We start from the raw sequence: 15265 nt of genomic DNA, 5'->3' as shown, positions 1-15265 counted from the left end.
TTAAATTATTGTTTCAGAATGGAAATACTAATACCTATTTTAATATTGTTATATAGTCTGAATGGAATTTAAAATTTTAAATAATATGACTATCACACAATTTATATAAATTCTACGTAAGTAATGTAAAATTTTCCTTATTACATGTATTAATAATAATTTCTGTCATTTAATATTTGGTGCTCACACTAATGATGCAAATGAAATTAATACAATAGACAAGAACTCCTGTTTTTCTTGAGCTGCTAATTAATAATAGAGTGGATTAATGGAAAATATAAAAATGAGGTATCGCACTATTTTGTTTTCTTTCTTCTTCCTCCTCTTGTTAGCTGTCCAAAGCTGTGTTTTTTATGAGTAAGTGATAATAACTAACAAACTTCTGTTTTGCCCTTTATACAAATTCTATGGAGGCTATTCCAAATACATATTTTGATTTCAGAACTTTGTAACTTCCTTGGCAGAAAGGAAGTAAAGAAGCATGAGGAGCAAAGTAAGCAGTGATATTTTGCTGTAAGATGATAAACGCTATACGAAGTATAAATGTGCATTTTTTTCATTCAAAGCGTAAACCTACAGTAGGATGAAAAAATGGCTATGGAAGGGAAAACAAAAATAAGCTTAAGAATGGTAACTGTTAAAGTATTTAAAGACTAACATATTTTCTGATTTCTGTAGAATGTAGTACAATAACTTTTGAATACTAACATGTCTGTTTATGCATAAACTCTCCAGAAGCTATCCTATTTGGATCAGAGACTACAAGAGCTAGAGAAACAGCAGAAGCAAACTGAACAACAGCTGGAACAAAAAAGAAGTATTATGCACCAACAAATAAATGATATACAGGTGAATAATTTAATGCTTGTGTGTTTTTTTTGAAGTATGTTTAATCTCAAAGGTTAGGCTGTCATTTCTACACAGTTGCCTTGGAACTATATACATACATACAGTGTATGTACTATTTTCTGTCTCTTGCTTGAACTAACCTGTGAAGTCCATAGCCTTGAGACAGTGTAAAGTACAAAGTAGAATTGATATTGGGGTCATTGAGAAGTCCTTTGCTTTCTTCATTTGCTGCACTGGCTCAGATTGCTTCAGGGGCTTTAGAAATGCAATGGAGAAAATCAATAAAGGACGAAAAAGATTCTGGTATAATAGGAAGTGCCTGCTGATTGCATGTTTGCTCAGCAGATGGCATCTTTTTGTAAATGATGGCTTATATCTGCTGTATCAGTTACTAAACTGTATAATCCACCAAAGGGAATTATTGAATTTTATGTTATATACTTCATATAAACGTGGTTATAAGCATTAGAAGAAACAAGCGTTTTCTTTAATTTTTTTTGTTTTTATTATTCTTTCACTTGCGTATTGTATGAACTTAAGGAAAAAAGAAAAGCTTTCATGTTGCTCCAAGTAGCTTTTATGAATCCAGTAATTTCTATTGAAAAACTCTGAGGCTTCCTATATATGACAGAATCTTAATTTAAGCATTGGGAAATTCATTGATTCACAGATTTCTAAATTTGGCAGGGAAGACAGAGTTTATACATCCCTTTCTGTTACAGATTGTGCTCTACCAAACCGCAAGTTTACCAATAGATCTTAAAACATGTGGGAATGACTGGTGAGTCAGCATACAGATAACCAGTAATTCTACAATGTTTTTCAGTGCATTTATTTCCTATGCTTTTTTATTATTATTTTTAATGCTGCCTTTCATAGTAATTGTAAATAACTGTATCCATTTTTTATTGGAGCAGTATTTGAGTTGCTGTTCTGGAGGAGTATTAGAGTAGTGTTCTGGATAGGTGGAGTAAAACAGCGTACAAAGCCTATTGTACAAGATCTGTACAGCTCTGAACTTGTAACAATACTTCGTTACCTTAAATGTTATGTTCTTAAAACTGTATCAGGTTCCTTGTTCATAGCAATTCAAGTTTTGTAAAAGGGGGCTTTATAAAAGGGTCTGTCTTATTTTTAACAGTAACGCATATTTCTATCTGTGCAGGGTCACACTATATGGGTCTGTTAATCATGTTATATTGTTTTTAAGGAAAAGTTATTTAAAGTTGCATTCAGAGATTTTAGTGCTCTCCCATGATTAATACATCAGCTTGTTTAAAGCTTGTCCAGTGTGTAGCTTAAATGAAGTTATGCAAGATTTGAGAGCACCCTTAGTAAGTTTGCAGACGACACCAAGTTGAGTGGGGAGTGTTCATCTGCTTGAGGGTAGGATGGCTCTTCAGAGGGTCGTGGACAGGCTGGACCGATGGGCTGAGGCCAATGGTATGAGCTTCAACAAGGCCAAGCGCAGGGTCCTGCACTTGGGTCACAACAACCCCATGAAGCACTAAAGGCTTGGGGAGGAGTGGCTGGAAAGCTGCCCAGCAGAAAAGGACCAGGGGGTGTTGACTGACAGCTGGCCGAGCATGAGCCAGCAGTGTGCCCAGGTGGCCAAGGAGGCCAACGGCCTCCTGTCCTGCATCAGGAATAGTGTAGCCAGCAGGGCTAGAAAAGTTACTGTCCCCCTCTACTTGCCACTGGTGAGGTCACACCTTGAGAACTGTGTTCAATTTTGGGCATTGCAGTAGAAGAAGGACATTGAGGTACTGGAGCATGTCCAGAAAAGGGCAACGAAGCTGGTGAAGGATCTTGAGAATAAGTCTTATGAGGAGCACCTGAGGGACTTGGGGTTGTTCAGCCTGGAGAAAAGGAGGCTGAGGGGAGACCTTATTACTCTCTCCAACTACCTGAAAGGAGGTTGTAGAGAGGTGGACGTTGGTCTCTTCTCACAAGTTACAACAAATAGGACAAGAGGAAATGGCATCAAGTTGCCCCAGGGAAAGTTTAGGTTAGACATTAGGAAAAACTTCTACACTGAAAAGGTTACCAAAGACTGGAACAGACTGCCCAGGGACATGGTTGAATCGCCATCCTTGGATGTATATAAAAGCTGTCTAGATATGGTGCTCAGGGGCATGGTTTAGAAGTGGACCTGGTAGAGTTAGGTAACAGTTGGACTTGATCTTAATGGTCTTTTCCAGCCATAATGATTCTATGATTCTATGAAGAAATGGCTATGATTCCGTAGTATTCTTAGAACAGGAGTAATACAGAGTCTTCAGCTTCTAACTGAGCAAGCAATTCACCCAACCCTTCATAGTTTACCTATTTTAGGACAAGATGAATCACACCCGGGAGGCCTCTGCATCTCACCTTTGAATTTGAAGTGACTTAGTTTGGTCTGTTGACATTTAAATGTCTAAAAGCTAGATACCTAGACAAAAGCGTATGAGTTCTTCCCCATAATACACCATTAGTCTTGCTCAGCAGCTGAGAAGTATGAAGAATACTGTTCGTGTATTGAGCAGCTGAATGACCAAATGCCAAGGGACTCATTCAGCTTAGGCAGGATACTGGACTGTTATCGACAGATGTTCAGTCTATTGATATTTGGATCACAGAATGTAGAGTATCTCACCGTTTTTGTTTGTTCTAAAACCTGATTGCACGTTCTCTGTGTTCTATAAACAGGTTGCACTGACTCAATGGCTAGTATTCCATATGCTTGGAAGCCAGCAGATTTTATCTGCCTGGTTACAAAGTCCTGAAAAAAGTGCAGGAAGTCAATGAGACAAAATTCTTCTTCATTGACAATTTTGTTCTAACGCAGTGAACCTGACTCTTTGGCAAAAAACGTCTTGGCTTCTTTGTGTACATACTTATATCTGGCCACGATATATTAATCATCTCAAATTTCATTATTTGTAAAGATAAGGGCCAGGACACATCATACAAACATCCTGTGTATCAGAAGCTATCGCATTTCTCCAAGTTCTCCTGGTACTAAACCTAAAACTAATATGATTTTTCCTCAGAGGTTTGAGACTCTCTATGGGCGGTTCAGTTGCATGGGGATTTGCATTAATTACCATATCTTCATTTTCTTTCTGATGATTCCATGTTCCTGCAAGAAACCTGAAATTTCCACCTAATCCTATACAGATACATATTACACTTTTACAAAATTCAGAGGCCTTAAAAATGTCATGTTCTTGTGGTACCTTCCACACCTTCATATCTGTGCTAACATCTGTTACAAAACCTTTGATTTGTCAGGTTTTTTTACAGCTACCTTTTAGGTATACCTCTGAGAAGCACTTCTTTCATAAGGAAGATGATCATTAGACTATGCATCAGGCTACTGCTTCAGAAAAATGGGGCAGTTTCTAAACAAATTTCTAAAATACTAATCTTTATTTAAATACTGTGGTGCATTCTTTACCTACTGAATTGTGAGGTCTTGAAATTTGGTATTTATACATGTGTGCACTTAAATTATATGTGTATGTATAGGATTGATCAAAAGGTATTTTCCTTCCTCTTAATTTAACCCATTTACATGGCTGCTTACAGCCCATTAGTATGGGTTACAAAATCTAATGCAGCAAAACCGCTTTAGAAGTATCACCCAAATAGAAGACTCCCACCTGTTTATTACTATTGAACTGCTACAGGGCTTTATGTTTGCCTTGTTCACTGGGGGGAAGCTGCAGCTTTGTGTACCGGATACTGTTGCTCTTCAAAGTAGAGTTTGCTTGTGTCGTGAATCTTTACGGTTTTTGGTTCCTGTGAACTTTTGGTATGAAAAAGACTCTGCAATTTAATCTTTCTTCTGCAGAATAGGAAGTTTAGTGAACATACTTTTTAATTTAAAGGTTCTCAGCAGCTTAACGTTAGCATCTTTTTAAGTTGTGTACTTGTAGCTGAGGGAAGTAGGCAGGAGTTCAGGAGTCAGCTACCCTATGAAAAACTTGGTATCAAAAGAGGATAACTCTCTATTTAGGCAACTAAATGAAAAATGACCGTTTTCAGAGATAATGAGTAAGACACATTCTCCCTGGAGAATCGCAGCTAAAAATACTGTTCTTTTCCATCAAGTCAAGATTTTAGGTACCTGCCTAAAACAGTATTACATTTTGTAAGTACTTTGATGGTCTAACTATAAAAGCTGCCAGTTAATATGCTGACTCTGCATACGCTGAAATGAATAGACATAGATCATATGCAAAAATTGTTACTTTTCACTATCATTAATAAAGTTTTTGCTGTGCAAGCCAGTGCTTATTTGCAAAACTTCTATGTATGAGAACAAAAATAAAAGAGGATATGTATTTTATGAAGATGGTAGCCTACAAATATGTGTACATCCGTATACAACACAAGCAACTGCAAAAATACAAGTACCATAATAAAATTTGTGGATATATAGTAGAAGAATTGCGCAACAAGTTGGAGAACTGTAACTGCATGTGCAAAGCCGAGCTGTTACAGAAATGCAGTTCCTCCAGTTGCACCAAGTGCTTCAACTCCCTGCTTTGAAAGAAGTTCTCTTTCTTTGGGTACACAATTTCATGAATTGTTGCCCATAATTGTGTGCTTAAAATACAGTATTTGGAAACCTAGGCCTGCCTAATTTACATGCTGTGGTGTATTTTTAATTCCCAGGAAAAAATTTCAATTGTTTCCAGTCAAATTGCTGAAAACTCTCACACTATGGAAAATTTAAAAAATGAACTTAAGGAATTAAATGAATTATGGAACATGAAGCAAATAGAGATGGAAAATACAGAAAAATCTTTTGTTGATTTGCGGTAAGACCTGCCTATTTTATGAATTTTAAAAGATGATTTATTATGTTTACTAACATAAGTTAGCAATTCTACTTTATTACTATTACTAAAGATAGTTTTGTTATTTTACAATATTATTTCTAGGAAATATGATGCACTTTTCATCAATAATTTGAGAGTATTTTTGTCTGATCACAGCTTGTATTTTTAAGGCATCTATAGAAGTTATTAATGATAAATTGCCTGCCTACCAAATTGCATTTTGGGCATCAGAATTACGTTTGTAAATCTGATAATATTCATGGTCAGTTGCATCCTTAATTAATGGAGGATTCCACGTACTCTGTGTTTTCTCTGGTTTAAGAAGTGTGGACCTACACTTACTGTGAGTGATGAGTCCTGAAAATAGTCTCAAAGGGCTCTATCCAACTGTTAGTGCAGGCTGTCTTCTAGGCCATGCAAACCTTGGAGTGCCGTATATGCTGACTGCACAGCAAGCTTACTCTTCAAGGATAAAGGTGAACCTGCTGAGCAATGTCAAAGAGGAAGCAGCTTGGATTGTTGAGTTGTACAAGATGACTAAATAGTGAAAAAGTTATCCTTGCATCATTATACTACAGTTCCCTTTCTGTGATCTCATTCACTTATGTACTGTCAGTGTTGAAAGATCCTTGAGAGATTACTCCATGAAATTTTTGACTGGGGAGAAAAAAAAAAAATTCTATGTAAATTTTTTAGCTGAATATGTGGGACTGGGTATGTTTTTTTCCAACTCTTGATTCAAACAGATGATTCAGAGGGACTCAATGTGCAGTGGAACTTACTGAACTTCAAGAACAGAAGGCATCTTTCCATGACTGAAAATCTCGTTTCCCACAGCTCTTTAGCCAGTAGTCAGTAGTTTCATGTCAGTGACATGTTATATTCAGACTCAGACAAGAAAGGGATAATATCAACACAAAGTGGCACTGAAAGTTCATTCGAGCAATTTATTGTTACTATATAGCTAAGTCAATCTCTCTTTCAAAGAGGAATTTTCTTGCAAATTCTCCAACTTCTAGACCTAAAATAGATAGGAATGAAAACTGCATTTTTTAAGAACCTGCTTCCAGGTTCTTAATAGAAAGAGCTGTAAAGTCAAAAAACAGTCCAAAAAAACCCCTTTGACTACCAAATTATGCATCCAAATGGGTTTTATTCCTTTTTGTCATTCTCTGAACACAGAAGGTACAGCACATGGGAATTGCTCCATCATGTGATTTGCTGAAAACTGACTGCATGCTTATGCCTTCTGGTTGTCAGAGCATTCAGCCACTCTGTGCCTGAGGGGCAAGGAGAAGAGTTTTGGGGTTCTTGGTGTTTTTTTCATTGCTTATTGCTTCTCATTAGTGAAGATTAATGGTGAAAATATTCAGAAAAAAAAGTTCTTTCAGGCTAATGTACCTTCTTTTATTAATGTTTCCAATGATCTAACATATCACATGGCATTCCATCAATCTATCTTAAGAAAGTCTGCTGTAGCCATTTCCTGTTATATTTTCTGTTATGCGCTTAGTTCAATATCAAATATACTTGTCTATTTGAACTGATCTTTCTTCTTTTTGTAAAAATGCTGATACCTACCTGACTTGGTAGAAAAACTGGGAATAAAGGATTAAGTGTTTTTACTTTTACTCTTGGCTATTATTTCCATTTTTTTGGAATGTCATCAGGCTAATTCTAGCCTGATCTGGTGGGGGAACTTGAGGTAAAGGAGTCCCTATGTCTGGTTTCAGTCTTCACTGTTGTCTTTTTCTAGGTACTTCCTAGCATCTTTCTCTGAATAACACCTCCTTGACTTATTATTGCTTACCATTAATGCAATAAAAAGACTAAATAATAGCTACTAGAGTGAAATAGAAACATTGATACAATGTTATCAAAATAACAGTAATTTGAAATAAATACTTTTTCCACAATAAATTTGACTACAAAACTGAAGTCTACTGAAAAATTTAGCCCAACCTGCCAACAAAGGGAAAATTATGACATAGGCATCCCACCTAGAAACTGTGATATACCAATGACTTTTCAAAAATTGCTTTTGCACTCTGGAAAGACATAAAGATATGTCTTCGTATATCAAGTTAAGAATGAACATAAAATACATTCACTCAAGGATGATGAGGAAATCCTGTGAACTGAAGGTTTGTCTAAGGAGCATCCTTGTTTGTATTGGAGACCCTACTGTGTATATGCATCAGTTCCTATATGGTGTACTTACATCCAGCGAGAAGGAAATTAGGGTAGGAAGCATTTAAGGGGATTTACTGGAGATTAGGAAGGCTGGGAGGGTGTTTCAATGAAAAGGAACTCTAGGTAATCCATGATGGATCCCTTAGTCCCTCTTTAGAGAAGTTTTTGTAGAGTTTTTTGATTCAGAGGAGACCTTAAATACTTTAATGTTTTGCAGAGGGGATTGTTGTTCTGCAGAGTCTCAGAAGAGAGTGTGAGGAGGATCTTGTGGCCTCCAGAATTTAGAACTAAATTCCAAAACTCCTAAATACATCTGTTCTGTCAAGTATCAGCTAATCAATAAGCAGGATAACAGCTTATTATTGGTCTCAGCTGTTCCTAGGTTGGCAGCGTAAATGGTCAGCATAATCTTTACATGACAGATTTTTCCCCTTCTCAGACTGTTTGATTAGTTTTAAAATTAACAAATATTTTATTTTAGTGTTAAAATAACATTGATTTACACAAAAAGGTCTTAAAATTAGACAAAGTAGGCTTAAACTTGTCTCTTGAGTTTCCTTTTTTGTGTGCACATTGTGATATAGTCATTATGCAGCTAACTTACATTATCCACAAGGCTCTAGTTTAGGTTAACTTGCAGAAAATCAGTTAGAAATACTTTTTTTCTTTTTTTTTTTTTTAATGTGCTTTTGTCTAAAAGTAACATAAATACAGACCCTGAGAGAACAGGATGTTAGTAAAAAGTGAAAACCTCTGAAAATTGCTTAACATATTATGTATTTCATATGTGCAAGTTAAGGAAATCATATTAGATATGGACAGAGACCAAAACAAAATATGAAACAAATGGTGTGAAGCTCCCACTTCCAGTCCCAATAAATGATAAAATAGTCGTTACGCAATATGGCACTGGTCATGGGCTCATTCTGATATTCAAATAATACCATTATTTGAGCAGATATTTTACATGTGGGAGTGCAACCAGTCCATTCTCTAGAAAGTTGTTTTAAAAATACAAACTGTTTTTTAAAATTCTGAGAGTAATGTAGCTCAATAGACTCATTGGATATGGATTGATAGGCAGTGTCTTTAAGTGGTCTAAACTTTCATGATAAGCTCCATCGTATAGCTCATTGTTTGTTTTTATTAAAGGGTATCCTTATTTGTGAGAAGACACTTTTATCTATTATAAAATTAAATGTTAAACCTGTAAGTAAAGGCTAAAAACAGTATAGCAGAGTAACTTGATTGCTTCATTGAAGTTTTTTTCTTTCAAAGGAAAAATTTAAGTGGCGTGATGTTTAAGCAGCAGAGTGTTCAGATGGTATATAATCATCTCCAAGATGAGCTAGCAGAATATGAGAAAAGGTTAAAGCAAGAAGAAAAAACATACAGAGAATTACTACAGATTAGAAAGAAAAACCTGAAAGATTTGGAAGTGAGTATTATCAGAGCTGGGTTTCTTTATGTGAGAAGTGAAACAGTTATTTGGTTAGTTCTGGCTCTTTTTAGGTCTAAAAAGGATACCAGTTTTGTCAAAAGTTTGAAGTAAGTAGTATCATCTTGTCCACATGCAAGTATTTCCTGTTAAATAAATTGCTATTTTTCTGTAGTAAAGAAGTAATTCTAGGAAAATTATAATATTGTTCATTTGCTTGGGAAATTTTAATTTTTCATTAATGCTTGGGCTGTTGTAAACTTTCTCTTCCCTGTTTTCTTTTGCTCTGATTTGTGGATACCTCTGGGAAAGAAAAGACAAGACATCACTTCTCCTTTTTTTCCTTTTTACCAAGTGCTCAGTAACAAATATAAATCAGATAATTTTGACTAAGATCAGCATCAATAAGTTTCCATTGCTTTTTAATCGCTTAAGAAAAATGCTCAATGTATGTAATCTTGATAGTGCAGCAGTCAAACTTTGGTCTTTTGGATATAGCTGTTTCTGAACTGTGAGCTGTTCCTCATGTGGAGGAGGACCCTCATCTGAATCTTAAATTCTGTGGTTGATACCAGCCAGGAAGGAGTCAGAGTCTGTGTAGGTGTAACTGAGGCATCAGAGCTATCTGAAATAGAAGTATAAAATGCATAGTGGTAATAACCACAACGTTGGTTATTGGAGTACAATTCTCTAAGTTCTTTTCTGTATTATTTTCATATTCTTTTCTGTATTATTTTCATATTTAAACTTCTTTCCTAAGAAAATTTATAATTTCCTAATTCTTAATGTATAATTTTCTTTATTTTTACATGAAAACAAGTACATTAGAATGTTTCTTCTTTGGGGAGAGATTCCCAGATTAAGGTGTTTGCAATTGTAGCTGTATCAAGAATAATTAAAATATTCATATTTGATCTTGTGTTCTTTCTTTTATGCCCATCATATACTTTTCTCAGTTAGTTTAGAATAGTTTAGGTAAAGTAAGCTACTCAATTACATTCTCTTTAGTATTCTCTTTTACTTCCTATTTCTAATGTATTAATATTTTTGTTTTCACAAAATCTGTCCTGATGAGGGTATGAAAGAAAGGGAAATAGCAACAAGAACGTGTTTGGTTTTTTTTTTAAATAGAGATTGCTACTTTCTTACCTTTTACAGGGATACTAGTCATTTCAAAATACCATATTTGGCTCCTTGGTTATGTTAAATTAATTCTGAGGTCTAAAATACTTGCCAGTGTGTTGACTTGCTCATCATCACCTTAACTTCAAAAATCACTGTAAGGATTGTTTGGTGAGGTGCCTTTCTTATCTTCTTCTCTAGGACATCCAGATTTGTTTTTCCTCAAGTGTCCTGTTTCATCCTGTCTCATCTTTTCTCCCATCTCCTTTACACACTGAGTTATGGTTATTGCATGAAGTACAGAGCACTTAAGAGTATTTCATTATTAAATTAATGTTGGGGTAATGAGATTATGCCAAGCTTTTGGTGGTTAAATCTAAGTAGAAATTTTATGCTGCATGCTTGAAAACCTCTTTTAGTTTTTACTGGTACACATTGCTGGTCTCCATGATGACACCACTCCATCTAGGCCTACGGCTGGAATGCAGGCACACAGTGTCACCCTATGAATATCTACCTTGTTATTAGCTAGTCATTTTTTATGTCTTTCTTCATTGTTTTTATTGAAAATATAGATGAAAACATTTATTCACACCTATAAAATCCCAAACGCCTCTGATCCATTTGAAAATGTTTTAAAAAATTACGAAATAAAAAATAGAGTATGTCCTAAATGTTTTTATTACATCTGAAAGGTCTCTCTCTCTCTGCCTCCTTACAACAAGTTCATTTACTCTCTTTTTCTGATTAGTCAAGGAAGACTAAACTGGTGGTAATAACACTGGCAAAGCCAAATATTCCTTCAGTAATATATGGACAATCAAGAAATTGTAGCAGGGTCTTCAGTTTACTACCCAACAGAAATGGGCAGAAGGCCTAGTACCAGTGGTTGGAGGAGGGTTTTGAGTGCATTGGAACTAGGATTTACAGGCAGGCTCTTCAAGGAGTTTAGCTGTGATTTGTGGAAGTTGGGCCATGGCTTTTAGAAGGATGAGCCACGTGGCTCTCTGGAAAAGGTCCCTTGGACAGCTTTCAGCACTTTTGCCTGGCAGTAAAAAGTCAAATCATCTACCTTGCTTTGGTATTGAATGATAAAGATAAATTTTCTCCTTTAACCAGGGTTGAATGAAAAAGAATTTCAGTTCTGATTTCTGATTGAACAATTTCTGTAAAAGTCCTGACTTCAGGTGATGTGGTACAATGATGATGAGGCTTTGTCACCCAGGGTCTGGAGATGAAAGCTTGTTTGCTGGAGTAGTTAGATGGTGTTAGACCGTTTTTCACAGGCTTTGCTTCTCTGGGTCTGAAGCTGGGTGAGACCATTAAATCCCCTTTGATACCTAATGCAATAGGAATAGATTAAGCATATTTTTAAGGTGAGAGATGAGGGGATAAAAAGAATTCCTCACAGGATTAACCCCTATAGGGAGAAAACAATAAAAAAAAAGGAATGCCCTAACTTCTGAGGTACAGAGTACAGGAGACAGTTCAAGAGGTTCTGGTCTAGGGCTTCTAGAAATTCTAGTGAAACATACTGAATGAGAGCTGCCTGTCTTGATAGTTGAAAAAGTTAGAATACTTTGTTCCAAGTCTCATGAAGTACAAGAACTAAATAGGAGTGTTTCCTCTATAGGCTGTGAATACATATGGTAACATCACACGCATACACAGCTAAGGTGAAAACAGAACCTCAAGCAACTCAGTGTAAGTTGTATCTTTTAGTTTGGGAGAATTGCTGTTAGATGCTTTGGTTGATCAATTCAGGGCCAGATTTAAGCAGGAAAAAAGCTCTTGATTCTGAAAATTTAAAGTTAATTCATGGTTCTTTCTACTTAAGAAGAAATGCAGATGTTTATTTCAATACAAAATGTTAGAGGTGCTGAGCTAGCAGTACAGTTTGGAGGTTAGAATTACCGATCATCCTCATTATCTCATTTTTAAGATGCACACTTTATTCAGAAAAGAATGATACAGCAATAAATGGAAAGGCCAGTGAGATTTAATAACGCAGCTTGAGATCTACTGAAAGGTCCAATAAAATGTCCTTTTTGTGGTGACTTGTAGATTTGGGGAGGGGAGGAGTAAAAGAAAGTAAGTGAGAACAAGAAGAAGGAAAAGCTTTTTGCCAAGAAAAAATGCTTTGAATGTCTTGACAGGAAGGGGATAGACAGCGATATCTTTATTTGAGCAAGAAATCCCTCTCTCCTGGAGGCTAGATGGAACTGTTAAACCCATAAAGGAGATTAAACAATCTCTTGATAAGATATAAACTGGCCAGAAACTAGATGAGAAATTCGGTGGGAAAACTAGAGTCCCTTGAAGGGTCATGAAGGGATCATGAAGGCAAATAGAGTTGAAGAACGGCCCTTATTATGGGAGAATCTGCATGAGAAGCGAGTGGCCCCAGTACAGATCCAGACAGAAAAAGACATTTTGTGGGGAGACTCTTGTGGTCTATTCATGATTAGGACTGAATTGGATAAGAAGCTGAAGAATCTGTGTGCCTGTTTCTTGCAGGAATACACATCATGTATGATTTGGCTTGGGAGCTGAGTCACAGTTTTTGCAGACCTTGTGGATTCTGTGTTCTCCCAGGAGAAAGGGCTGCCAAGTGTTAAGACTATGACACATAAATGTTACAGATGTCAAATAGAAGGTGTGACCTTTGTTTTACTGACATGCGTGCTACTAAATGTGGCAAAATTTACACGTGTAATAGGTGTATTTTATCACTGTGCTATTTGTAACTACTCTCATAGCATCTCATTACCTTATGTTCTACAGAGACAGTACAGTCCCCAAACTATCATAATGCCATTTGGTTCAGTGCTGATATGTGCTGTATTAAACACACAGATAAGAATTATTTGACACAACAGTTCATAATGAGTGTTGGATCACGTTTAGAATGATTATGTTTTGCCTTGTTTTCTTAACCTCAAAACAAGCCTGCTTGCTCTTATTTTCTGCTGCTAATGTGATTATTGTGCTTTCAATTAAAGTAACTGTAAAAACGATTACTGTGGTTTTTGAAGATTAAGCTAGACATTTTGAATGACCAAAACTCTCTTGAAATGTGGAAACTCGTCCTCATTAGTATCTGGTATTGGACACATATCATGTATTTCTGAAGTGCAGGTGTATAAATCTTTAAATTCAGACATCTATATAGACAGACTTGTACTTTTGATAAACATATTAAATGCTGTTAACCAAAGCACTAACAGATATACTGATATTTTACTGTTTGATTTGAAATAGTAGCAATATCATAACTTCCTAATTCTATTAATTAACATCAGTCTTCTCCGAAAAACCCTTAGCACCCAATGATGTTTCTAGATTTTCTTTGAATTTATTTGGCTGTTGCATGATACTGGAAAAGAAGATGGTAATAAATTGATATGTCTTTAGCATTGTACCTTAAAATTGCATCAAATTCAGCGATGTTTCATCTAAAACAGAATGAGAATTTCTCAGATATACAAAAGGGCATTTGGAAATTCCTTTAAAGGAATGACAATATGCTCTCCTTATCACAATGCAGAAAGTTTAAAAGAGGGGGAATATATAATACTTTAAAAAAAATATTAAATTTTATAGATATTAGAATAAGTTTTGAATCAATTATTATTAAAAAAAATAGTCTGCAGATGTTTAATCAGAATGTTTTTACCTTAACGGAAATGTTTTTCATTTTAAAACAAATCAGCATGTTCTGATGAGCACTTTCTTTTTTTATAGAAAAGCATTTTCCATCTGGTGAATGATATATCAGAAAATCCATGACCGGTTCTAACAGCTAGTCATGCTATGTTTTTTCATCAGATATTGAGAGTATTACTAATGAAATAATCTAAAAAATGGCATATTTCAGAAGGGATTGTTATAGAAATATGATAATATACTGCTGAAAGCTGAATTAAGAAATAGGGAAAAATAGATCCAGGGGGCTGTTTATCATCATGGTATTAGGTAAAATCCACTGGGTGTCTTTTATCATTTACTATTCATCTATTTAGGTTATCTTTTCTTCTAGTCATTCTTTTCAGTCTTGCTGCACTAATACCTTCAGATCAGTTTCCATCTCTTAGTTTCAAAAAATACTGTTAATCAATATTAATGTTACTGAAGAGCTTTGTTACAGCATATCCATGTAAACACAAGAGTTACATTTGAAGATATATGACAAAAGAGGATTTTTTTAAAAGCTAGAGAGCCATTGCTCCCTTTAGGCTATTTCGTGTGTGTGGAAGGTGAGGATAACAAATAGTCTGGCTATAAAATTTTCTTTGATTAGTTGACTCAGTGGCTTCCAACAGTGCGCTACACTGGTTTGTGGGACTCCCGTGTTACAAGATAAACTTTTGAATGTTACTCCACGCTCCTGGCTAGTCTTAGCATATCAGCTTGCACGTGGTCCTGTGGCAAGTGCTGGCAGTATTACCCAAATAACCATCCCACTGATTTTACTGGCTCAAAGGGAAGTCATATACCTTCCCTTCCTAGGGATGTGCATAGCTACAGGTTGGGTGCCATGACAGTAACAATACTCTGAGTGAATATCAAAGGGATGTGTAAGTGGAAGGTTAATAGAAATTTTAAAGGGTAGTTTTATGTTTCTTCATTGAAAAACAACCCATATGCGTAATAATTAAAAGCAAATTAACCCTCACTGTATTTTAAACAGCATCAATAAGAACTACTGTAATGGTCTAAAAATTATTTTTTAAAAATTAAAACAATTATTAATCATTCTTCCTACAGACACAAAGGTTCATTCTAAGATTGCCACGTTTGATTATACCACATTTGATTATAATTCCTTCAC

The 15265-nt window shown here is 35.5% G+C and overlaps 1 protein-coding gene across 1 annotated transcript in view; it reads left to right on the top strand.

Moving 5' to 3' along the window:
* CCDC178 (coiled-coil domain containing 178) overlaps positions 1 to 15265 on the top strand; it is a gene marked incomplete at its 5' end in the record, with an annotated part of 182858 nt that overhangs the window by 45517 nt on the left and 122076 nt on the right. The window contains 3 exons of the mRNA XM_082499492.1: positions 736 to 849; positions 5515 to 5660; positions 9153 to 9312. Coding sequence (XP_082355618.1) covers positions 736 to 849; positions 5515 to 5660; positions 9153 to 9312 — 420 coding nt within the window. The remainder of the gene's footprint in view (positions 1 to 735; positions 850 to 5514; positions 5661 to 9152; positions 9313 to 15265) is intronic.

Source organism: Vanellus vanellus, assembly GCF_965231255.1.
Source record: "Vanellus vanellus genome assembly, chromosome: 2".
In the NCBI taxonomy this organism is placed as follows: Eukaryota; Metazoa; Chordata; class Aves; order Charadriiformes; family Charadriidae; genus Vanellus; species Vanellus vanellus.
This window is presented reverse-complemented; position numbering and strand designations above follow the sequence as displayed.